The sequence below is a fragment of the Schistocerca cancellata genome, chromosome 3 (assembly GCF_023864275.1).
Source record: "Schistocerca cancellata isolate TAMUIC-IGC-003103 chromosome 3, iqSchCanc2.1, whole genome shotgun sequence".
In the NCBI taxonomy this organism is placed as follows: Eukaryota; Metazoa; Arthropoda; class Insecta; order Orthoptera; family Acrididae; genus Schistocerca; species Schistocerca cancellata.
The window spans coordinates 402,144,352-402,169,274 of NC_064628.1; the positions used below are offsets into that span (position 1 = coordinate 402,144,352).

The 24,923-nt window shown below is 38.9% G+C and overlaps 1 protein-coding gene across 3 annotated transcripts in view; it reads left to right on the top strand.

Annotated features, from left to right (window-relative positions):
* Nucleotides 1-15,655, top strand: part of LOC126175147 (histone deacetylase 5) — a 326,032-nt gene extending 310,377 nt beyond the window's left edge. For all 3 annotated transcript variants that reach the window (XM_049921708.1, XM_049921707.1, XM_049921709.1), the window contains 2 exons: nucleotides 4,020-4,162; nucleotides 9,728-15,655. In XM_049921708.1, coding sequence (XP_049777665.1) covers nucleotides 4,020-4,162; nucleotides 9,728-9,788 — 204 coding nt within the window. In that variant the 3' untranslated portion in view covers nucleotides 9,789-15,655. The remainder of the gene's footprint in view (nucleotides 1-4,019; nucleotides 4,163-9,727) is intronic.
* The last annotated feature ends 9,268 nt before the right edge of the window (nucleotides 15,656-24,923 follow it).

Genomic DNA, 24,923 nt, shown 5'->3' on the forward strand with positions numbered 1-24,923 from the left:
CCCCAGGTTAATAGTGTGTTTTACAAGTATGAAGTATGCCTGCAACTGAAATTGTAGAAAAATTATATACCAAGGATGCTTAATTGTAAAAAAAGTGTGTCATCTTTAACTGTAATCGGCGATTACAGCAGTTAGTAGCTTGTCGCGCGCTGGTGTAAGACGTTTACCACACCAAGGATTGATAAGTCTTACAGCTCTAGGGAAAGTATTGTCACGTAACATGAAAATAATGTGCTCCCAACAAGGAAAAAGTGTATTTTTACCCAGGAAAAAGTGTATTTTTCACCTGGGAGAAAGTGTATTTTTAACCAGGAAACCCAGGCTTTTTCTTCTTTTTTTCGCTTACACACCCTGAATTCTTCTTCTTCTTCTTCTTCTTCTGGGTTCTGTCAGTACCAGAGCTCTTCTTGGTGGTCTCTCTCTCTCTCTCTTTCTCTCTCTCCCATTTCTCTCCAGAGTTTTTTTTTTAGGGGGGTTGACTTGAAGTGTGTTTTATATGATTCCACAGGATCCCTTGTGTCCAGGCCCAGCTTTCTGACCCAGTGTTATTAATTGGTAGGTAGTATGATTTTTATATCATGATCTTTGCTTTGGCAGCTATTTTCCCTTTTCTCACATGATATACTGTGAACTACCGTATTTACTCGAATCTAAGCCGCGCTCGAATCTAAGCCGCACCTGAAAAATGAGACTCAAAATCAAGGAAAAAAAAATTTCCCGAATCTAAGCCGCACCTGAAATTTGAGACTCGAAATTCAAGGGGAGAGAAAAGTTTTAGGCCGCATCTCCAAATCAAAACAAAGTTGGTCCATTGTAATATGAGACATAATTTAGGTCAAATGAATGACGATACAGCTACAGTAGTTTCGTTCGAGTCGTAAGCTTAGCAGTTAAGCTTCACCAGGTAGCCATTGCTATGCGTCAGGTGCTCCGTCCATATTTATACGGGTACCCTTCCTTTTTCACGTGCTTCGTCTGGTTTGAATTGATTGCTTATTTTTCTTTGATCAGATAAGTGCCGTTCTCTTTGTTATAGGTGTTTACGTTACTCTAAGCTGACAATGCATTACTGTACTGTGTCATGCATTGTTTGTTGCATTCCGATAAAGAGTGTTTACGACCTGGCATGGCTTGCTTTTGTGCGCGCTACCGTCGCTTACAATTTAAAAAAAAAAAAAAAAAAGAGAGGAATAGTCTTATTAGCGAAACAATGTCTAGAGACTGCTATTTGTTGTTACTCACACTGCTGCCTTCTTTGATAATGATCAACAAGAACCAAATAATAGATTGCGTATGATAGATGTTCTGAACAAGAGTTTAGCGAAAATTTTTCTCCGTTTGAAAATCTTTGCAGACGCCTCTTTAGTACATTACATTCTGCACAGAAATTAGTCATGAATATAAACATGACATGATATGTGTATTCTTCCACGTTTGCTGTTGTCTCACTCTAGTTTCGTAGTTTATTAGGCAGACAGGATTTAAATGAGATAGCAGCAAACACAAAAGAATACATGACAAAATGTTTATATTCGTATTATTCTTATGGCGAAGAGAATCGTAGAGTTGGCCATATTAACAAACATCCCAAACAGTCTTGCCAGTCGGATTTTCGTAGTACATTGAAATGCTGCTACATTCGATGATGAACAATACGGAATTTGTATTTACTTCGTTGGATAATGTATGAAAATGCAGTGATCGAAACTCGGGGTGGAGAAAAAAGCTCGTCTTCCACCTTTTTTTTTTTTTTTTTTTTTTTTTTTCTTAATTTATTTACTGAAGCAGAGGTTTTGGCGCCAGTATTTATCTTTGTGCCTGCAAAGAATGCCTGTGTAGCGCTACATATATTCGACGGCAGAAGTTAGTTGTGGCGGCACCTACCAACATTTTTCAGAACTTCCGCTTACTTTGCACTCGATTCTAAGCCGCAGGCGGTTTTTTGGATTACAAAAACCGGAAAAAAAGTGCGGCTGAGATTCGAGTAAATACGGTATGTATCAAGCACAATAGGCTAACTCCATATTTGTAGATTTCTGGAAAGCATTTGACACAGTGCCCCATTGCAGGTTGTTAACAAAGGTACGGGCATATGGAATAAGTTCACAGATATGCAAGTGGCTCGAAGACTTCCTAAGTAATAGAAGCCAGTATATTGTCCTCGAAGATGAGTGTTCGTCAGAGACAAGGGTATCATCAAGAGTGTCCCAGGGAAGTGTGATGGGACCACTGTTGTTCTCTCTGTATATATAAATAATTTGGCAGACAGGGTGGGCAGCAACCTGCTGTTTTTTTCTGATGATGCTGTTGTGTACAGTAAGGTGTCGAAGTTGAGTGATTGTAGGAAGATACAAGATGACTTAGACAAAATTTCCAGTTGGTGTGATGAAGGTAGTTTGCTTAAATGTGGAAAAATGTAAGTTAATGCAGAAGAGTAGGAAGAACAAATCTATATTTTTTATTTTATATAATTTTATTTTGCTTGGATACAGTATTACTAGTGTCATACTTGACACAGTCAACTCTTTTTAAATATCTGGGCATAACATTGCAAAGCAATATGAAATGGAAGGTAGATTTTGGTTTATTGGGAGAATTTTAGGAAAGAGCGATTCACCTGGAAAGGAGACCATGTACAAGACACAGGTGTGACCTATTCTTGAGTACTGCTTGAGTATTTGGGATCTGTATCAGGTCGGATTGAAAGAAGATATTAAAGCAATTTAGAAGCGGGCTACTAGATGTATTACTGGTAGTTTTGAACAACACGCAAGTGTTACAGAGATGCTTCGGGAACTCAAATGGGAATCCCTTGAGGAAAGGCGACGTTCTTTTCGAGAAATATTATTGAGAAAAGTTAAAGAAACAACATTTGAAGCTAACTGCCACACAGTTCTATTGCTGCCAACATACATTGTGCATAAGGACCACAAAGATAAGATACAAGAAATTAGGACTCATACGGAGGCATATAGATAGTCATTTTTCCCTCGCTCTGTTTGCAAGTGGAACAGGAAAGGAAATGACTAGTGGTACCCCCTGTCACACACTGTACAGTAGTTTGAGGAATATCTGTGTAGCTGTATGCTCCTAGTTATATCTGATACACTGTAACAAAATTCTGAGGAGTTTTCTATCCTCCCTGGAATTTCTTCCTGTGTGTATCCTTTTCTGGCTGGCTTACTTCCTAGATATTTGAAAGCATCCACTTCTTTAATAATTTTTCCACTACAACTTACATCCTTCATCGTTTTTTCATTTTCCCTGCTTTCAGCATGGCTCTGATGAAAGATCTGTATACAAGATGTATGACAATTTTATTGGAAAGAATCACTTACTGTAAGGATTTCAGAGTTCAGCAAATGATGCTGTCCAAAGCTGAAAATTTCCTGCTGTTCTATAAAGCTGATGCCTGGAATAAACTGTCTCATTTTTGCTTAAGTTTTTCACCACTCACTACAATTGATGCTGTTACTTTAGGTTGAGATTTGCCAGTCACTTTACACATAATCCATTGTGTCACACATAGTTCAAATGTTCAAATATACAATATTTAGAGAAATTAACATTTTCCTTGAAAGCATTTGCTTTTAAATCTAATATCACTGACTTTAATTACTGAGGATTGTCAGTTCACATAAAAGTTTTTGGGGTGTAAATTTGTCATGATGCAAAATAACTGTCACTAAATGAATAAAACTGATATTTTGGTTGCAGCAGCTCTGGTTGAAATGCCATTTTTATACATTTTATTTTACACGGCACAGCTCTCCACCCAGAAAACTTTTATTTTACTCAAGTAATGTTTCTACTATAAACATTCTGCACCAGAACTGGTGTGTCAGTGCCAATTGACAACCTGCAGCATGCTCGGAGACGTGGTCTCACTGTGAAAATGTGAAGACGTAATGCCCCCGTTGGGGAACTGTATAGGAAAGAAAGATTTTTGTGTAAAATTTCTTGGAAAGACAATGTGTGGTTGTGGAAATGGGTAAGACTGAAATGCAACTCATTTACAGCTGTCACACTGGCCCTGCCTGAAGAGAGCGGCACACACGGTCAGCTGGTCCGCGATGGAGGCGGCGCAGAAGGAGGCGGAGGAGTCGGAGACACTGTCAGCCATGGCCAGCCTGTCGATGCGGCATCAGTCCAACAGCCTGCAGTAAGTGCTGCTGTCTGTTCCCTCATACCAAGTGCCGGGGTCAAGACATTGTATGTAGTGGTGTGGGGAAGGGAGAGCCAGATACTGAGGGCAGTGGCATATGTGGCACACACTTCTAGCCAAAACTCTTATGACACAGTTTGTAACACAATTTTATACTATTACTTTCATGTATTTTTCTTAAAAATGGTAATGTGAGTTGAGTAGCAGAAAGTACTCTCTTTAAAAAGGTGTACGTAGATCTGTTAAGACTAAAAATATTAGATGATATGCCCGAGAAAGGGGAAAAAAATTAGCATCGTTGACATACATGTACAATGAAGTTATTCAGACCACAATTACCAACCAAAAAGAGCATCTGAATTGACATCTAATTGACGTTTATCCTCTGCAGGTCATTTCAGTGTGTGGAGTAGGGTACTTCTGATATCACTGTTAGTTCCTCCCTTTCTCGTTCCATTTGAAAATGATGCGGAGAAAGAATGACTACTGGGAACCCTCCACATGAGCTATAATTCCTGTGATTTTCATACTGTTGTAATTTCGTGAAGTGTATGTGGAAGGAAGTAATACATTGCCTGACATCTTGTAATTTTAATGTTAAACTTCTCTATGATGCAAAACGTCTCTCTTGTGCTTACCACTGGAGCTAGATCAGCATCTTGGAAACATGTTCGCACTTACTACACAAAATGATAGAATCGATCAGCTGCTATTTTGTTTAAGGAATAATAGTGCAAATCTGAAGTGGATGACTTAACAAAAGTCAAAAAATACATCCTAATTTAAGCCTCCTATAATGAGACACCCTCTGAGGATAATTTGGTCTGGATGACACATCAGTAGGCAAAGTTTACACAGAGGTTTATATGGTGGTACACCAAATGTGAGACTGACTTTTTGCTACTCGCCAGAAGTACAATCACAGCTGGCATTGCTGTCTTGAGAGGCAGGTAAGAGGTTTGTTTTGTCTATGACCCTTCAGCAGCTCGACAGCATGGCTCTGAACCTGAACAGCATTTTTCTCCAGTGTTCTCAGATTATATCAATTGTCGAAGCAATGGCCGAGTTAGTATCACACATTGCCTTGCAAAGAATGGGAATACTTTGCTGCTCCGAAGCTATAACTGCATGGTGCCTCCCTTTCTCTGCTCGTGGGAGCACTGAAAGAAGTTTTCTTGAAATTAGACAGTAGTGTTTGGTTTCTATACCATTCACAAGTGGCATACGAAAGATATTACTGTTTATCATTCATTTCTATTCTTCTGGGTGATTCTAATTTATTCCTCCACTTCCAGCATATCCGGGAAGTTTTTAAAATGTCGACAAATCATTCTGCTTTTACAGTGGCATCTATGAGACTACTACTTGTCATTCAGACTTTAAGGTAAAATGTCACTTCTGCCTGGCAAAAGCTGGTGGTCAGGAATCTCTGGCTGTTATTTTATCAGTGGTGGTGATCCATCCCCTGAAAGTTTTCAAATCATGTTACTCAGTTTGACCCAAACTTTTTCTATGTCTGTGGCACATTGGGAGGTATTTAGTAAGATCACTGCTCTGTTAGCCAGTAGACCACACATTAGAATTGGAAGCCATCGTACTGTCAATGTTCCATTTACTTCGTGAACTCAGTCTATTGCGAACTTATGGGAATGTGTGGTTTGGTGTATTACTGGTATGACTGATGATAAACTGTTTCTATCCATGCCTTTCAGGATAGAATAGTCAGAGGTAGCACTTTTCTATGTCTTCAGGGAGTTGGGGTTTGTTACACTTGTGCGCCAATATGTATTCTCCCTAATAGTATTTGCGGTTAAAAACAAGAGAAAATTTAGAACCACAGACCTTGCCGAGGTGGGATGGTTTGCGTCTCAACAACACAGAATATAAATAGCCTTGACTGATCTGGCCTTGTAACATCAGCTGACACTGCCTTGGTGTGCTGGTACTGTGAACAATTGAAACTGAGGGGAAATTACAGCTGTTATTTTTCCCAAGGGCATGCAGCTCTATTATATGGCTAAATGATGATGGCATCCTCATGGGTAAAACATTCCAGAGGTCGTGGGTAAAACAGTCCAGAGGCAGAATAATCCGCTTTTCGGATCTCTGGGCGGGAACTAATCAGGAAAGCGTCATCAGGAAGAACAAAACTGACATCAACAGGCCAGAGTGTGGAATGTTAAATCCATTAATCAGGTAAGTAGGTTAGAAAATTTAAAAAGGGGAATGAACAGATTGAAGGTAGATATAATGGACTTTGGTGAAGTTCGGTGGTGGGACGAACAGGACTTCTGTTCAGGTGAGTATAGGATTATAAATACAAAAGCAGATAGGACTAGAGCAGGAATAGATCTAATAATGAATAAGAATATTGGAATGTGGGGAAGCTGCTGCATAACTGTAGCATAGTGAATGCATTATCATAGCCAAGATAAAAGCAAAGCCAAATCCTCCACAGTAGTACAAATTTACATGCCCACTAGCTCCACATTGAAAGAATGTGTATATTTAGATAATAGAAATTATTCAGATTGTAAGGGAGATGAATATTTAATTGTGATAGGAACCAGTGGAAAAATAGTAGCGGAAAGGAATGAATGAGGGAGTTGCTGGTAGAATTTAGCATGGAGCATAATTGAAGCATCACTAACATTTGGTTTGCAATAACGAAGAAAGATTGTATACTAGGCTAGGAAAAGACTAGGGGACACTGCAAGATTTAAGATTGACTATGTAATGCTAAGGCAGAGGTTTCAGAAGCAGATTTTAAACTGTAAGACAGTGTTGCTTTGTCAAATAACTGATGGTGGTTGCAGTAGAGGATATGAAATGTACACTGGCAATGGCAAGAAAAGTGTTTAAGAAGAAAAGACAATTTTTAACATGGAATATAACTTAAAGTATTTGTAAGTCTTTTCTGAAGCTATTTGTAATGTAGCCATGTACGGAACTGAAACATGTATGATAAGAAATTCAAGAAACATATATGATAAGCAGTTCAGACACAAAGACAATGTGGTTCTACAGAAGAATGCCTGTTAATGTAAAACTCAACTCATTTCCCATCTCTGAAGTCTCTAGCTTATGAAATGATTTGTAGAACATAATGTTTGAATGAATGCCCATGCAAAGAGGCTACAGCATACCACAGCAGTGCATTTGATGACATTTAGTAAGATTTAGGAGCTAATGACAATTGTTTATGATTCCAAAGTATGTGTTAATGCATAAATGTTCGTGGGACTAACTGGAAAGGATGAAGAACAGTATTGTCAAAGAAAAGTATCATAACTCATTTGACACTATACCATACTACTGGAAGAACAAAGCTTCAGTAACGTAATGGTTATTGGTCTGCATAGTGTACTCGGTCATTAGGGTTCATATCGTTATATTAGTGCAGTAGTTTTAATTGTGCTATGCCTTACTTCTAACATTTGTAGACTTAGAGAAAGCTTTTGACAATGTTGACTGGAATACTCTCTTTCAAATTCTAAAGGTGGCAGGGGTAAAATACAGGGAGCGAAAGGCTATTTACAATTTGTACAGAAACCAGATGGCAGTTATAAGAGTTGAGGGACATGAAAGGGAAGCAGTGGTTGGGAAGGGAGCGAGACAGGGTTCCAGCCTCTCCCCGATGTTATTCAATCTGTATATTGAGCAAGCAGTAAAGGAAACAAAAGAAAAATTCGAAGTAGGTGTTAAAATCCATGGAGAAGAAATAAAAACTTTGAGGTTCGCCGATGACATTGTAATTCTGTCAGAGACAGCAAAGGACTTGGAAGAACATTTGAATGGAATAGATGGTGTCTTGAAGGGAGGATATAAGATGAACACCAACAAAAGCAAAACGAGGATAATGGAATGTAGTCGAATTAAGTCGGGTGATGTTGAGGGTATTAGATTAGGAAATGACACACTTAAAGTAGTAAAGGAATTTTGCTATTTGGGGAGCAAAATAACTGATGATGGTCGAAGTAGAGAGGATATAAAATGTAGACTGGCAATGGCAAGGAAAGCGTTTCTGAAGAAGAGAAATTTGTTAACATCGAGTATAGAGTTAAGTGTCAGGAAGTCATTTCTGAAAGTATTTGTATGGAGTGTAGCCATGTATGGAAGTGAAACATGGACGGTAAATAGTTTGGACAAGAAGAGAATAGAAGCTTTCGAAATGTGGTGCTACAGAAGAATGCTGAAGATTAGATGGGTAGATCACATAACTAATGAGGAAGTATTGAATAGGATTGGGGAGAAGAGAAGTTTGTGGCACAACTTGACCAGAAGAAGGGATCGGTTTGTAGGACATGTTCTGAGGCATCAAGGGATCACCAATTTAGTATTGGAGGGCAGCGTGGAGGGTAAAAATCATAGGGGGAGACCAAGAGATGAATACACTAAGCAGATTCAGAAGGATGTAGGTTGCAGTAGGTACTGGGAGATGAAGAAGCTTGCACAGGATAGAGTAGCATGGAGAGCTGCATCAAACCAGTCTCAGGACTGAAGACCACAACAACAACATGCCTTGTAAGGTTTATGCAGCTCTCCATAGAAAATAGTGCCTCCAGACTGAGATGCAAATTGCTCTTGAACAATAGGATTCACGAAGGTCTAAACATTTTTTGTGCTAAAGGGAATGTGATAGTGTAGAAATTACTTCAGCCCAACTTACAATCTGATGAAGTATCCCGTATCCCAGTGACACAGGTTTCTGTGATGAGTAGCAGTACATCATGTATCACTTGGGTTGAGGGATTAGTCATGTAAACTTCCAGGTGGTAAATCCAGGATTGTTACAAATAAACTCTGTATTAAATGTATCTTTACTCTGTAATTCATTATCAGACCTATGAGAGAGCTATATCACTGAATTTGTTTTGTACATAGTCTGCTTAGTAAGAGCATGGTAGGCACTATGCACAGGTGGTAAAAGATATCGTCTTAGTTGTTTCACAGCCCAATAGAGGGAGCGTTTATCCTTAGGTAGTTTATTTTGAATTCTCAAGTGAAATACACAAGAAGAGACACAAGTGCAGGTTACGCATTTCTTTCTGAGGCGTCATCGCTAAGTCCGCAGAAAGTCTAAAAAGTCTAAATGCAGCTGACATCAAGAATTCCTCCCATGTTCTTTCCCCCCCCCCCCCCTCCCCCCCGCCCCCCCCTTCCACATACAGACACTCTTTCAATTTGTGTAGAGTGTATATGTTTTGTTTTAGTTTGTTGTTAAATACATTTTTCTGCTGGTTAACCTGGCCACAATATTAGTTAACAGACTGTATGTGTTAGTCTGAAACCAAAAAGGTCAAAGTTCCAATTTGTATACATCTCACTGATTAACAAAATTGTGAAAATGCTGTGTTCTCTTTTTTTTGAAGCCCTGGTTACTGCATATTAACTTGAAAATAGATTACAAGTATCTTTAAAGTTAAAAGTTGTTTTGTTCAATAAAATTAGGTGCATCACCCTGCATGTAGAAAGGTGGAAACATTTTTCTTTGTGTAGCACTTATGTGTGCTTGTTGTACATTTCCTAAAGCACTTATTGCAAAGAAAATTGTTGTTGCAGGTCACCGCCACATTCACGTGAGCCATCAGAGGAACCTATGGAACAGGATGACGCGAAGTGAACAGCCACTGCACATTTCTAAAATATTATTGTTATAAATGGCTACTGCAAACCAGGCAGGCTTTTTGTAAATGGGTGTTGAAAATATACCCAGTGTATTGGAATTGTACTTTGGCTGCAAGCTGTGTGCAGCTATAAAAATCTCTAAGAATGTTTCATTGAGCAGTGGCTTCCTTATTGGAAAATGTATGATGCATACTTTTGATTGTTGGGCTCGATGTATGTGATGCCCTAGTTTGTTGTGAAAGAAACACAAAGTTTGTGTTTGATTCGGAGAAGGTTCTTAGAAAGCAAAGACGTCACTGGTTGACTGTATTGATTCAGTGTTGTACTTTTGTTCAGATGCAACGAATGTGAAAAACGTATTTGTATGATCCATATCTCTCCCTGTTGTATTGTTGACACATTTTCTTTAGTACTTTGGCATGTTTTGTTTTTCATAGAGTGTATCTTGTTATGTGAAGAAGTTGAGAAGGAGATTTATTACTGAAGTATTTGTTTGTGAAGTAATTAATATTTCATACAAAAGACATTAGTTATAGGAAATATGATTTGATGAAATTAGGTGTTGTATGTATGCATGTGTGTGTCTATGTGTATATATATATATATATATAAATGTCTTTTTACAGTGTCAGATGTTACACATTATTTTTTTTATGTATATTGCGTGAATATATGGCTGTAACTGATAGCCTAATGGTAAATGTTGACAGTTTATTGTAACAGTAGTTTATGAAGTGCTGGACACTTTATTTCTCGAGTTTTCTGTCTTTGTCAGATATTGTGGGATTATACAAGTGACGTGTTAAACGTCATGTTTTGAGTTGCAATTGTACATTGATGTTGCATATAATAGCCAGTTTTGTGATAAAATATATAACAGTTATGTACTTTAAATTTCAGTTGAAAAAGTAATTAGTTACATGTCCATAAGTGTTACATAGTATTTGTATGACAAGTATGTCGAGCTCATGTTTGTGTACCTCGACGTATAATATATGTTGTACAAGCTTGTTCGGTATGTCAGAGATGCTAAATTGTATGGTAATTGTGATAAATGTGCAGGCGTGATTTGAAGAGCATTTATTTTTATGTCAAGGATTTTACATATATATTTAAAGAAAAAACTGATCAAATTTTTAATGGGAAATATTATTTGTTGTTATACAGATTTGTATATGTGGTTACATATAAATTCTGACCGTCTTTAATGTCATTGAAAAGTTAAACTTTTAATAAATGCAAGTGTTGTTTGTCCATAGTCGTTGTGAGAGAATGTTTATTCTTATCTGACAGATAACTGTTATAGTTGCAAATATTTTATGCGATAATGAGCCGTTTGCATTCACTGTGAGAAGGAGCTTTATAAATGGTTGTGATGATGGTATATATATGAGAGCTGCCTGTATTGTCTAAGTAAGATGCCGACATTCCTGTATGAGAAAGTAGAACTGAATGTTCCTGATTTATGTAGCCGTGAATCTGTAATAGAAGTGAAGATTGCACATATTCATTGTCTTACCTGAAATCTGAGCTTACAGGAACGTAAGAAGTGTATTTCATCACTTAACTGATGTCTCGTGGCACTCTTCTTACACTCTTTTTTCTTTTAAATAAACAAGTAAGTAAAAAAATTGCTGACAGCTGTCAGCAGTGAACAGGCACATGCAAGTCATTACTTCATGTTAAGTTCAGGTTTCTTATTTCGTTATTTTTTTTTTTTTTTTTTCCTTTGTCATACTGATACATTCCGACAGAACACAGCAATCCTCTTTCCTATTGCACTGAAAACTGCTTTGAAGCACCTTGCCATGAAGAGAGGGAATGAAGTTTGGAGGGAGGTAGAGGGTAGTTTTGGAAATACAACCAGCACATTTGTCCCTCTCATGTGCCTGTGTTCGGCTGGGACTTGTTGAGCATGGTGAACAGCAATTTGCGGCTCACTTTGATTATTACCTTGTTTGTCCTAGCTGCTGGCCTAGTTTTGCAGACAACATTATTTGTAATGTTAATCTACTGTATTTTATTCATTGTGTGTCTTTACATAATACTCTAGCTGTACTTTTGCACACAGATGTATACACTAGAATTTGGTTGAGGTCATGAAATTGGTAATTATTGACTCTTCTCCATTTACTTAGTGAACTAAGTATACTTTCACACACACACACACACACACACACACACACACATTCTGTGCCATTTCTGCTTCTGATTTTGCTGTTTATCAACTTAAAACCTAACTGTATCACATTCACTATGTTGACTGTTTGTGCAGATATTATAATTGCTAAATATTTCCATATTTCTGTTGCACAATAGGAAAAGTGTTTGGTCTCATGATGGCACATATGTGAGGACAAAAGTGTTGAAAGTGTACAGTTTATCAGCTACAGAATATTGGAAAAGTATTTTTGTCCTTATGATAATTTGTATCTATTTCAACAAGTTGGTTATTTAATACAAAGTTACAGACAACAGAACCTGTGTGAAATGTGTGATGGGCATCTTGTTAATCAATAAAATAAGCCTGACTCGGTTGAATTTTTGTGCTTCTGTACATACCAGTTGTATTAACTTCACCATTGTGAAGAATGCTTTGCATTTGGAAGTAATTACATTGTTTACTCTTTACTGAGCATTTAATATATTGCCTGGAGGTCTTGAGAGACGTGGAATAAATTTTTAATACGTGTACCACACAGTGAGAAAAAAAAAAATGGTTAATAGTTCTACACTGATAGCTCTCAAATGAAAGTGTGGCAGATTTTGCCTTGGTTTATGTGTCACAGATATGTATGAACATTGTGCTAATTGACATAAACATTCTAATTAATCATACCATATGAATTAAACACATGTAGCTTATCCTAAGAAAAGTCATTCACTCTTGAGAAAGTAAGTGATTTTCTCAGTGTATTTTCCTTTTCTTGTAGTGTACATTCACGAATAATGATTTGGAACTCTTTTTCAGTTTCTTATTAGATTACACCAATAATATCCCTCAAATGTGTGTTCAAGGAAAGTTATCAAAATAATTTTCACTTATACTGGGTGTCATAAATATATAACACATCAACCCATTCTGTCATATAAATAAAGCTGCATAATCCAGCTTAGATCATCTATCAGAGTGGTCATAATGTGTGTGTGTGTGTGTGTGTGTGTGTGTGTGTGTGTGTGTGTGTGTGTGTGTGTGTTAGTATATTTTGAAGTATATGTCACTTGATAAAAAAGGGGGAACCAAGGCAGAGAACACTGAAATTAATTTACTTGTATTTATACACATTGTTAATTCTAGTCAAAAGTTACAGTGGAACATTCCATACATTTAAAGAAATAAAATATGTTTCAGGTACCTGAATGTCACTTAAAGTTTGTGGGGAAATACTTGTGAGTTTGCCTATGTGTTGGAATGCTCACATAAATCCTTATTTTCAGATACCTAATGTAAATAAAATTAAAATAAATGTATTATTTCAGTAATCCGTAATTTTTAAAGCACTGACCTTGCCCCTCAGATTTAATTTGTAAAAAAAAAAAAAAAAAAAAAAGGATGATAAAGTTGTCATAATATTGTCTAATTGCAATTCAGCAAATTTTTCTCTCATTAAATGCTGCAGTGTGAAGGATTTGTAATAAGAGATGCTGCTGCCTAGTCTCTTATGACAGCACCGGTAACTTTTTCTTTTAACGGTTTGCTCTTAGAAATAAGTCATCATATGTAAAATGAAAGTAGTGTGCATAAAACGAACTGGAAGGTTGCATATTTCTCCACATTATTTTTAGGTGTACAAGAAAATATCATGGCAGAACTATTGAATCTTAATTAACCATATCCCTAAAAGTCTTAATTATTGGGGAAATAATTTTCCACCCGTTTTAACTATCAGTGCTGCAAGATGATTATGTTTTGTTACATAGTTGTGGGGATTAAAAGTGATTAGGAGGGGAATTCTTCGAAATTCTATAGAAGAATAAGGATTTCCGTAACCTATAGAGAAGCTTAAATGTTGTAAGCAGCATATATAATGCAGTTCCTGTATTTGTTGTTGTCTTACGACAGTCCAATAGGACAGGAGTTGCATATATGCTATCAGCTTACCAAACTTGAGCTTCAGTTGTGTGAGATTTATCTGTCTGATATGCAAAATTCTGTGTCTGACTTTATTTTGACTGCTAACAATTTTGTGTGAACATTTTGTCGTGTTCAGGATTTCCAGTGATTGTCAACTACACCAAGAGCTAATTTTCAGTAGTTGTTAAATTTATGAGCAGAAGTACTTTCCTGTCTCTCCTCAGATCTGTTGCTAACAAGATATGTGTTGTTAATCCACAATATTATAAACTGTAGATGACAGGTTGGAACAAAATTAATTCTCAGCTGCTCAGAATTCAGAAGCTTTTCACACCAAACATAAAGCTTGTGTTTCAGGCTGTTTTATACATTCATAAAATGACACATTTATGGAATCTCTTTTTGTGAGATCCTTAAATACTATATAACTCTACAGACATTTGGCATTGTTTCCGTGCTGGACTTAACAATATAGTTGGGCAGTTGTTACACCAGTAAAAAGCAACAAAACTATATAGTAATTGAAAAGAAATTTGTTTTATGCTGTCACTGAAAATATCATTATATATGCTGCAAGTATTTCTTCTTTCATAGAAAAGCTCCTAGCTTTGAAGAACTCAATGTCAACACTTCCTGTACAAAAGAAACATGAGTTGGCATCAAATGCACTACATCTCTTTAAGTTTTTCCACAGAATGCACTTTAATTCTGTATGTATTTGTGTCACATTATAAGGTTGCATCAGCAGTGTGTGTATTTACCTTATCTATAGTACCAACAACTGATTTTGACCTTCTTTCCTACTGCCGATAACCGCTTGCAGTGAATGTGTTACAGGACAGGAATTTCTCATTCATTAGTAGAACATTTCTGTACTTTTATTTTGTGGATGTGGAATTCTGGCTGTAGCATATAATTGGCAGTACAATTTATGCCGTTTATATAAATTAGAAGGTGCCTGCTGTCATTCTAGGAGTTTTTAACGGTTTGCCTCCACATTACTTTCCCATAACTCTTGAAGAAATATGCAGAATAGAAATTTCTCTACCCTCTTCTCACCCCTCCCCCTCCCTTTACAATGTTATTTATACCTGATTTCTAATAACTGTAAAGAAATACCTGCTATTTAAATCCAAGTTTGTTTGGTCTGGTTTTCAGTCATAAAATGTATTACTATACCAGTGTGTATAGCAAGGACAGAAGGAATTTGCTCGAGCAATCTAAATTCATAAAATATGGTATGCTGTAAATCACACTATCTCTAATATATATTTTGTGTGTAGATTATTCTGTGAAAATAATAATTTGGTACCAAGTGTATAATTACTCTCTTGTTAAGTGAATCTCATATACTTTGTCACCGTGTTTCACATGTATGACTTGTGATGTAGTCTCGCATTGTGTATTTCAAGCTTCTTTCGAGGATGAAATATAAATGTTTGAAAGATTGTAGGTCCTCATTGTTATGCTCATGTAGTGACTTTTGATTGTTGCTTGTTACATTTAACATGTGGATGTATATTGTTAAATTTATATCTATTTTATGAATATGTTGTAACAATTTTATGTCACATAAAAGTTGCCATATGTAAATGCTAAACCACAGAGCATGTTAATATTATTAAGTATAGAGCTATAATGCTGTCGTATGTTGTCAGTGTCTTTCAGAATACATGTTTACATTTGTTGATGGCATGATTGTGTGCAATAGCAGAAGCGTGCAAGTTACTGTTATCGCTAATGAATTTTATGTATCAATAAATTTTCCATTTTGATGAAAGTTGGTATATTGGTCTCTTTAGTCACTTCATTTGTGTTAAGGTATGTTGTAACATTTGTGTGGAAATACGTAAGGGTTATTCAAGTGTAGTTCCAGATGTTTGTAACTTGTGAGTAGAGTGATGCCCTATTTGCAAGCCTTTAGCATACTGAAAAAGAAATTAGCCTGCACTAAAGCTGTGCTGTCTGCAAACAGTTACTGGATTGTTTTAATGAAAAGTGGAATATGAAATTGCATTATATTGGATGCTAAAGGGAAATGTAGGACTTGAAGGTCTAAAATGCAGAGCTCCCACATTTCATAGACCATCATACCTTGAAGCTAAAATTTCACATTACATTATTGTAAAACATAAGCACTTTATACCTGTATGCTTAGATATCTATGGTTTTTTATGAATTCATTGCATTTCTCTGAGAAATTAACATTATTCAATATCTTTGCTTGGTCTGAAATATAGTCATAAAATTTTGAGCGAGTTACATTCCTGAAATTGTATTCAAGACAAATAATGCCATTCATTGAGACCATGTCTAGTCTGTTTCCTTTCATTTATCCACTGAACTTAAATTAATAAGAAAAAGACATTCAACATTTGAATCGGTGAGTGTGGAAACAACAGAAGTCGGTTTTTCTAAATTTTACAGGGGAGTGATAAAACTGCATCTTTTCCAAATTTACAGCAGATTATCTTTTTTTTTTTAATATAGAAATATTACACATAAAACACATTTGTGTTGTTAAATTCTGAATTTTGTTTTCAATTGCAGTTTCTGAAACTAAAAACTCAGTAAAAACTTGGGGTTTTTGCATTAAAAGAATAACACTTGGATTTCAGGGGGAAGACGTACTTGGAGCAGGTAAATATGTAGTCTACAGACTAGATGGAACTAAAAATATCCTTCAGTTTTTATTTTACAGATGAGAAACAGCCATATGTATACCAGTGGAAAAATGCTCCTATTGTAGCACAAAAATTGGTCTCCTTATTAAAAGACTGACTGAAAAGTGGAGTACCAGCTGCCTCATACTATCTTTCTCAGCATCTTTAAAAATGTTCACCAACATATTGCCATGCAAGCATATTCGCATTCTTTCAAACGTGCTCTTCACCTCTCACTCCCACAAGCTGCCCTACCTGTAACTCGTTCACACCCACCAGTCCCTCGCTGTAGGTCTTTCGTGCCCATCCACTGCAGATTGCTCATCTCGACTCATTCATTTGACCCAACTCTTTGTTATTACCTCTTTGTGGCTCTCCAACTGTCGCTGTCTCCGGTGTCACAGCCACAGTCCCCTTCGTACTGCCCCACTGCTAATGCCTCCTCTCACTATCTCCGTCTCTCTCTTACTCTCTCTTACTGCTACCATCTCATTCATTCCTTCCCACCGTTGCTGTCTCTTCTCGCTGTCACTAGCACTGTTCTCTCACTGTCTACTATGTTCCACTGCCACTTTGTCCCTCTCTGTCTCCCTCTTTCTTTACCACAACCACTGCCTGCTATCTTACAGTATTTATTACTTCTCCATCTCTTAATTACTGCCACTGTCACCTTCTTTGCGAGCATAAAAAAAACATGAATATGTTTACGTACCAATATTTTCGCAAAATTTTTTAGAGAATCTGAGGATGATAGACTGAGGCAGCTGGTACCCCACTTTTCAGAGTCTTTAAATAAAAAGGAGCATATTCGCCTTTTTTCTGCTGCTTCCCTTCTTATGCTTGCCACAGCAGGGATCCGTAAAATTTTGATACTTTACTTATGTGAAATTTAAATAACACAAAACTAATTTTACACCTCACAACAGATTTTATGTGTACAAAAATTTTTGTGCACTTCAGTACTACAACGTGGAGTTCCCGAACCCGTCTGATGAAAATGACACACTGTACACCATATTTTTCTGAGGTGTGTCGTTTCATAAACTACATTTTTGCCTGACACTGCATTTTATAAGGGTATTTAATGTGTACAAGTTGGGTAACTTTGAACCTCTGTATCTCAGAAATGGATAAAGATGCACAGAAAATTTTCAAGACTGGGCTCTTTGGAACATATCGTAAAAATTACAACCATTTGCAATGTACAGCCATCTGGGAATCTGCGACAGGTTTGGTCCACTACTGACGGTGAAAATACGAGATTTTCTCAGGAACTGCCCATGAATTTATGCAAATGCATTACTCATTCATTATTAATTCATTCACAGCTATACCCTTCAGTTTAATTAAATCATGTGCTTATCACAGGTATACCCATCATCAATCAATTCATTTAATAATTTTGTTGTATGTAACATTGAACCTCTGTACCTTGGAAAGGGATAAAGATATCAAGAAAGTTTCCAACATAGTTATAGATTGGTATCTTAGACACACCTCATAAAAATTTCAGCCATTTGCTGTGTGTAGTTGTCTTGAAATCAGTGGCTGGGGTTTGGTCCACTGATGATAGCAAAAATATAATAAAAAACCCTTTCTTTTTTATTTTCTGAAGAACTGCCATGAACTAATGGTGCTTCCATACATCCATCAAGTCCAACATAGACCACATCAAATGCAAAAAGAACCAACCAATTTGCTCCTTTTGCCTAAGCAGTAGGAATGTGTAATGATCATACTTTGACCATGTACTGTAGGATAGTGACACAATCCTTCCGTTGGATATACAAATGGTCCCTTGTTTTAGGCTATCCAAAACACTTGACTCTACCTTTTTATCACCAATTGAGCCTGAAGTATAAGCATTGGGAAATCGTATTCTTATACGCAGCATTTTGGAACATATTGGTAAGCATGCTGTCGCACGCATACTGCTAAGATGATACACAAAGCGACGTACTGAAAATTTAATACAGTAAAACTGAATATGGAATGGAGGAAAGGAGTTAAAGAGGAAGTTGCCTGGTGGACCTTTGCTCAGAACATAATTTAATCATTGCTAACACTTGGTTTAAGAATCATAAAAGAAGGTCGTATACGTGGAAGAGACTGGAGACACTGGAAGGTTTCAGATTGATTATATAATCATAAGACAGAGATTTTGGAACCAGATTTTAAATTGTTAGACATTTACAGGGACAGATGTGGACTCTGACCACTATTTATTGGTTATGAACTGTAGATTAAAATTGAAGAAATTGGGAAAAGGTAGCAAATTACAGAGGTGGGACCTGGATAAGTTGAAAGGACCAGTTGTTGTTGAGAGTTTCGGAGGGAGCGCTAGACAATGGTTGACTACGACAGGGGAAATAAATAGAGTAGGAGATGAATGGGTAGCTTTAAGGGATGAAATAGTGAAGTCAGCAGAGGATCAAATAGGCAAAAAGACAGAGCCTAGTAGAACTCCTTTGATAACACAAGAGATATTGAATTTAACTGATGAAAGAAGAAAATTTAAAAACGCAGCAAATAAAAAGGCAAAAGGGAATACAAAGGTTAAAAAATGAGAGTGACAGGAAGTGCAAAATTACTAAGCAGGAATGGCTAAATGTAAGGATTTAGAAGCATATTTCACAAGGGGGAAGATAGATATCACCTACAGGAAAATTAAATATCGCTTGATATTTATTTTATGTGTGACATGCTAGTTTGAGTGTTTTACTTCCGATGAAGGCACTCATAGTAGTGCTAAAATCTGGGTCCAAAGACCGAGGATTGTTATTGCATTAATTTTAATTAGAGAGGCTTTTAGGGAAATGAAAAACAGTGTATGAATATCAAGAGCTCAGATGGTAAACCAGTCCTAAGCAAAGAAGAATGATGATGATGATTTATGGTGGAGGGTGCTAAACAGTTAGGTCATCAGCGCCCTTGCATTAATGTTATACCAAAGGAGATTTTCACAATCTATGGAAGAAGATCAATAAACTGGAAAACTACGTCTGATCCCACCACAGGAAACATAAAGCAACCCCAAGAAGGTGAGGTTCTTTGAAGCTCGTAATAAAATCCCAGCGAGACACGTCAGGATAATGAAATAAAATCGTGGATAAAATACCTGTAAGGACGCTGTTAAAAAGGGACAAATATCCGTGGCTTGATGACGACTTAGAAATCATATGTGACCCAGCCACTCGGTGACACATAAAGTTCTCACACCCATTATTTTGGGAAGAATTCCGTACACCACACAAAATTTTAAGACATTACCAACACTCACCTCATTATCAGTTCAAATAGAAGGAAGATGCTGTGGGAGATCCAGTTCAACCCTCAGGTCATCATATAAAACACTCTCATTTGAAAGATGTCATACTGACAGCTGTGTCCCGCACCTCTGACATACTGGGAGCTCCTCCCTATACGTAAGAGGAAGCCATGTGTTAATGGACAATGTCCCGCACTAAGCTGAGTAAGGGCTGCTTCTTCACACCATCGTGAGTGGAAGGAGGTGATCCATGGTTGCCCTGAAGTCTTGATGGAATGAAGTTTATAGTTCCTCACTTCCAGCCACTGGGACTCCCACCAACATATGGCCTTCCTGGCCACAAATGAAGTGACAGCCCACAGAGGGCAGGAGGAGGAGGGCATCCTGTACCTGTTGCACCATCTGATCTGCTGGGTACATCTGTCCAACAGCGAGAAGGGCACTTGGAGAATCAGAACAGACGAAGTGTTTGCTCACGATGCCTTCTCATCTGCTCCACTGCCCTCAGGATAGCAAAAAGAACTGAAAACTGCTCTGGGAGTCCTATCCTAAGGACAGTGTTGAGGAACATGACAGAACAACTGAAAACTTCTCCCTGCTTAGAACCGTCTGTGTAGATGGTAATAAAATCTGGATGGCTATGTAAAATTCCATTAAATTTAATTTTTAAAACATAGTCTGTGGTACAATGCTTCTTGTAAGCAGCCAGTTCTAAAATTAATCTGGGTCTTGGTAGCAGCCAGGGGGAGGCCCTACTCCACCCCTGGTTTAGGACCTTAATGCCACCCACCTGTAATAACTCAAGGCTCTCCCTTGCACGGATCCCAAATAGCCGTGATGCTTGTGGTTGATGATCAAACAGCCATTCTGATGGCGGTTGAACAACATTACTGGATGCTAGCGATGTAGGAATGGACAATGCTCCCTAAGCTTGGCATACCACAAGAAGAAGACATAGAATATACAGTGGAGGCTCACCAGACCCTGCATACAAACTAATAACAGGGCTCGTGCGATAGGCCCCTGTCGACAGCCTAATGCCATCGCGATGAACTGCATCCAACATTTTAAGGTATGAAGGCGTTTCTGACCCATAAATCTGGCATCTGTATTCAAGCTGTGGTCGCACAAAAGCCTCATAAAGTTGGAGCAGACGTGCTCTGTCACCTCCCCAAGACCTATGACTGACACATTTAAGGATGTTTAAGGCCTTGAGACATCTCAGTTTCAGTTCTTTAAGGTGTGGCAACCATGTTAACTTCTCATCAAAGATAAGACCCAGATACTTCACCTTTTCCTTAAAAGTGAGAATGGTGTCCACCTGTTTTAAACAGACAGTGGCAACAATTAAAAGCAGCAGAAACTGTTTTCTCTCATGAGAATTTAAAACCTGTGGTGTAAGACTATTCCTCCAACTGCCTGATTGTCAGTTGCAATTGCCGAGTAGCCATGGCAAGGCTGGAGGGTGCACAAAAGATGGAGAAGTCTTCCACAAACAAGGAACATAGTACTGTGGTTGTGATACTATTGATTGCAATGGCGAAAGCCGTGACACTTAAAACACTCCCTTGAGGGACACCATTCTCGTGCTTAAAATGGTCAGAAAGGGCATTCCCAACCCTGTATCCAAAATATCCATCCAAGAGAAAGGACCATATGAAGGTCAGTAGACATCCACGGAATCCGCACTGATGGAGCTGCGACAAAATATTATGCCTCCAGGTAGTGTTGTAGGCCTTTTCCAAATTGAAGAAAATACCAATAAGGTGTTGCCTATGAAGGAAAACTTGTTGAATTGCAGCTTCGAGCAGGATTAGGTTATTGAGAGTGGAGCGACACCTCCTGAACCCTCGCTGGGAGTGACTGAGTAGGGACCTGGTTTCAAGAACCCAGACTAGGCTCCGATTGACCGAACGCTTCAGTGTCTTTCCTATACAGCTTGTCAGGCTAATACTATGATAACTACCAGGGTATGTCTGATCCTTTCCTGGTTTTTAAAGTTGGGATTAAAATAGATTCTTTCCACAAGATGGGAAAGTCGCCAGTTATCCAAATTTTATTGAGAGCTGGAGGATGAGTTTCTTCGACCGTCGGTCCAACTGTTGCAACATGCTGTAGGTTATCAGGTAGCTTCCAGGGGTGGTATCACAAGCAACTGACAATGCAGAATCCAGCTCCCACAGAGAGAAAGGGTGGTCATATTCTTCCATGTTGGTGGAACAGAAATCAAGATCAGCCTTTTCCTGGGCCTCCCGATATCGATGGAAGGTGAGATCCTGGTTGGAATCAGCCGTAATGGATTTATATGAATCAGCTATTGTCTGAGCTATATCCCTCATTGATGTTACCAGAGACCCCTGTATTCGTACAGCTGCTATTGGCAGTTGAGAGTTGTGCCTTGAGATCCTCCTGATGGCTCCTCGCACTTTACTTGCGGAAGTGGACTTATTGAAGGAGTTCAGGAACTCTTGCCAAGACCTCTGCTTACTCTCCAAAATTATTCTCCTTGCCTTTGTATGCCCCATTCTAAAGTTTGCAAGACTCTCAACTGTAGGGCATCGATTGAGTCTGCGCATAGCTGCCCTCCTGTGCCTGATTGCAAAACGACACTCATTGTTCCGCCAAAGAACAGGTCTCTGTGGAAGTGCCTAGGAGGACTGTGGGTCTTTGGGATGGGCTGAATCACAGCTCTAATGTGATCCACCCTGTCCTGGATGCCATAACATTGCTCAAAAATGGCTAACTGCCTGTAAAGCATCCAGTTAGCCTTCTTGAATAACCATCTCGGTGGCTTTCTTTCAGGATCTGCTCCATCAGACAGATGGATCCAAATAGGGAAATGGTCACTACCATGAAGGCTGAGCAGTGTCCCCAAAAGCAGGCGAGCAGAAGGAGGGGTCTATGGCTGTAGATGAACCTGTAGTGATGCTAAAATGTGTGACTTGACCCATGGTCAGCAGTATAAGATCTGTTGTGTGTAGCATATCCTCAAGTACATGACCCTTGGGGCACATGGTGTTAGACCCCCCATAGTGCACTGTGTGCATTGAAGTCCCTTAAAAGAAGAAAGGGCCGTGGGTAGTTCATCAACATGATGAGTGAGGACCCCACTATCAAGAGGCTCATGGGGTGGTGAGTACACAGAGCACACTGTGATGTCAACATGGGCCACTATCCGAACAGCAACCGCTTGTAGTATTGTTGTTAAGAGAACAGGTGATGAGTAAAAAGTGTCCTTTATGAACACTGCAACACCACCTTTTGCCCTGTCACCAGTAGGGTCGTCATTTCTATAAAGGTGATAGCCTCCAAGTACAGGTGTGTCAGTCTCTTTAAAATGAGTCTCTTGAAGGCAGAGGCAAAAGGGTCTGCCATTTCATCAATGTGGTCTTGATTTACCCCTGTCTTTGTGCCAAGATGGTGAGGCGCTTGCAGAGCGAGGTGGAGTGGTGGGGCTGACTAGGTCTGGTGATGAGGCATCAAAATCCATGATGTCCTCATCATCAGGCAGACATGCCAGAATGACATCTGATAGTGCCCAGATCAGCTTTCGACCCAAATGTTGGGATCCTTTCCCTGCTCCCTTTCCCAGCAAGGATGAGGGGGAAAGGGGATGGTGAGAGCCACTTTTCTTTGAAGAAACTTGGCATTGAGGGGCACTCTGCTTTTGGGGTGCCTTCGGTCTGTGCACTGTGGAAGCATTACTGGTCTCTCCTGTTGTAGCTGTCTGGATTGCTATGTCTTTCCCTTTACTCTGACACGTACAGGTGCAAGTACAGATGCTAGAGGTAGATAATGGAACACTGAACGTCATCTGAGTCAAAGCGTTATCCTTAGAAATGGGTTTCTGTACCAACGAAGTATAAGAAGTGGCAAAGACAGGGGTTTCATCGCCGGATAGTCCTTTTTGACTGCTGCATAGGGGATCGCTTGGTCACTTTGATTTCCTGAATTTTGCATTCCTCTACAAAAACAGGGCAGGCTTGGCTCCAAACTGGGTGACTTCCATAGCAGTTAATACAGACTGCTGGAGATGGACAGTCCGTCCCAGCTTCATGGGCTGCCTTTCCACACGTCCCACAAGTCACATCGCCTCTGTAATTCAGCGTTGTATGTATTGCCAAAATGCTGACATTTGAAGCATCGCATAGGGTTAGGTACATAGGGCCGAACCCTACCCTAAGTTGGAGGAAACCTGCCGTGATGTGTTCAGGTAGCATTGAAGAACTGAAGGTCACAATAAAAGTGGCAGTCTTCTCAGTCTCTCCACTGTTCTTGCATGTCCTTTGTTCCACATTTATGATCCCCTGTGGTGCCCATTCCTGTTTGAGTTCAGCAACGTCTATATCGATAATATCATGGCAGGTTACCATCCCTTTGCTGGAGTTAAGGGAGTTATGCAACTCACAATGACGTCGTACTCACACAATTTCTGTGACTTCTTAAGGAGTACCACCTGCTTAGCCTTGTTAGTCTCAACAAGTAAGGAACCATTGCACAACTGCTTAATAGACTTTAGTGTACCAGTCAGCCCTTTTAAGCCTTTGTGGATATAGAAGGGGGATACTTTTCCAAACGTCCCCTCCTTCCTCATGATCACTACAAAGATGTTGTCATTCGTGACTCCTTGAGCCGCGCTACTGACAAGTTGACTAGCCTCCCTCAGTCTTTTTGTTGAATGGGTGTGAGAACTCCCAGGTGGTACACCCTTCCCATTGGGAGGAGAAGAAGAAGATTTCTAGGGTTCCATTTCAGTCACACGAGCAGCTGGGGAAATAAGGTTCCACTCAGACAGAGGCCAGCATGCCTGAGTAAGCCTTATACAACTGAGGTGCGGCAGGTTCCCCAGACGTTGCCCACTAACGACTGTTCCACCTCAACAGCCATGCATCTCATCAGCGTGCAGCACACCTTGACATTGAGGGTATTTTTTTATAGAGGTTTATTCCCATCCTCATGATCTGGGCGGTTGAGCCAAGATCCCCATTCCCTGTGACACACAACGTTCCACAGCTGTGTTGCACAATGGTCGCTGAAGCTTGCCCAGAGCTTATGGTGGCAGGGGACTGGCAGCTCTTACCAGTCCCCAGCTAAGGAACCCTGGGGTCGCCAAGCCTGTACTCA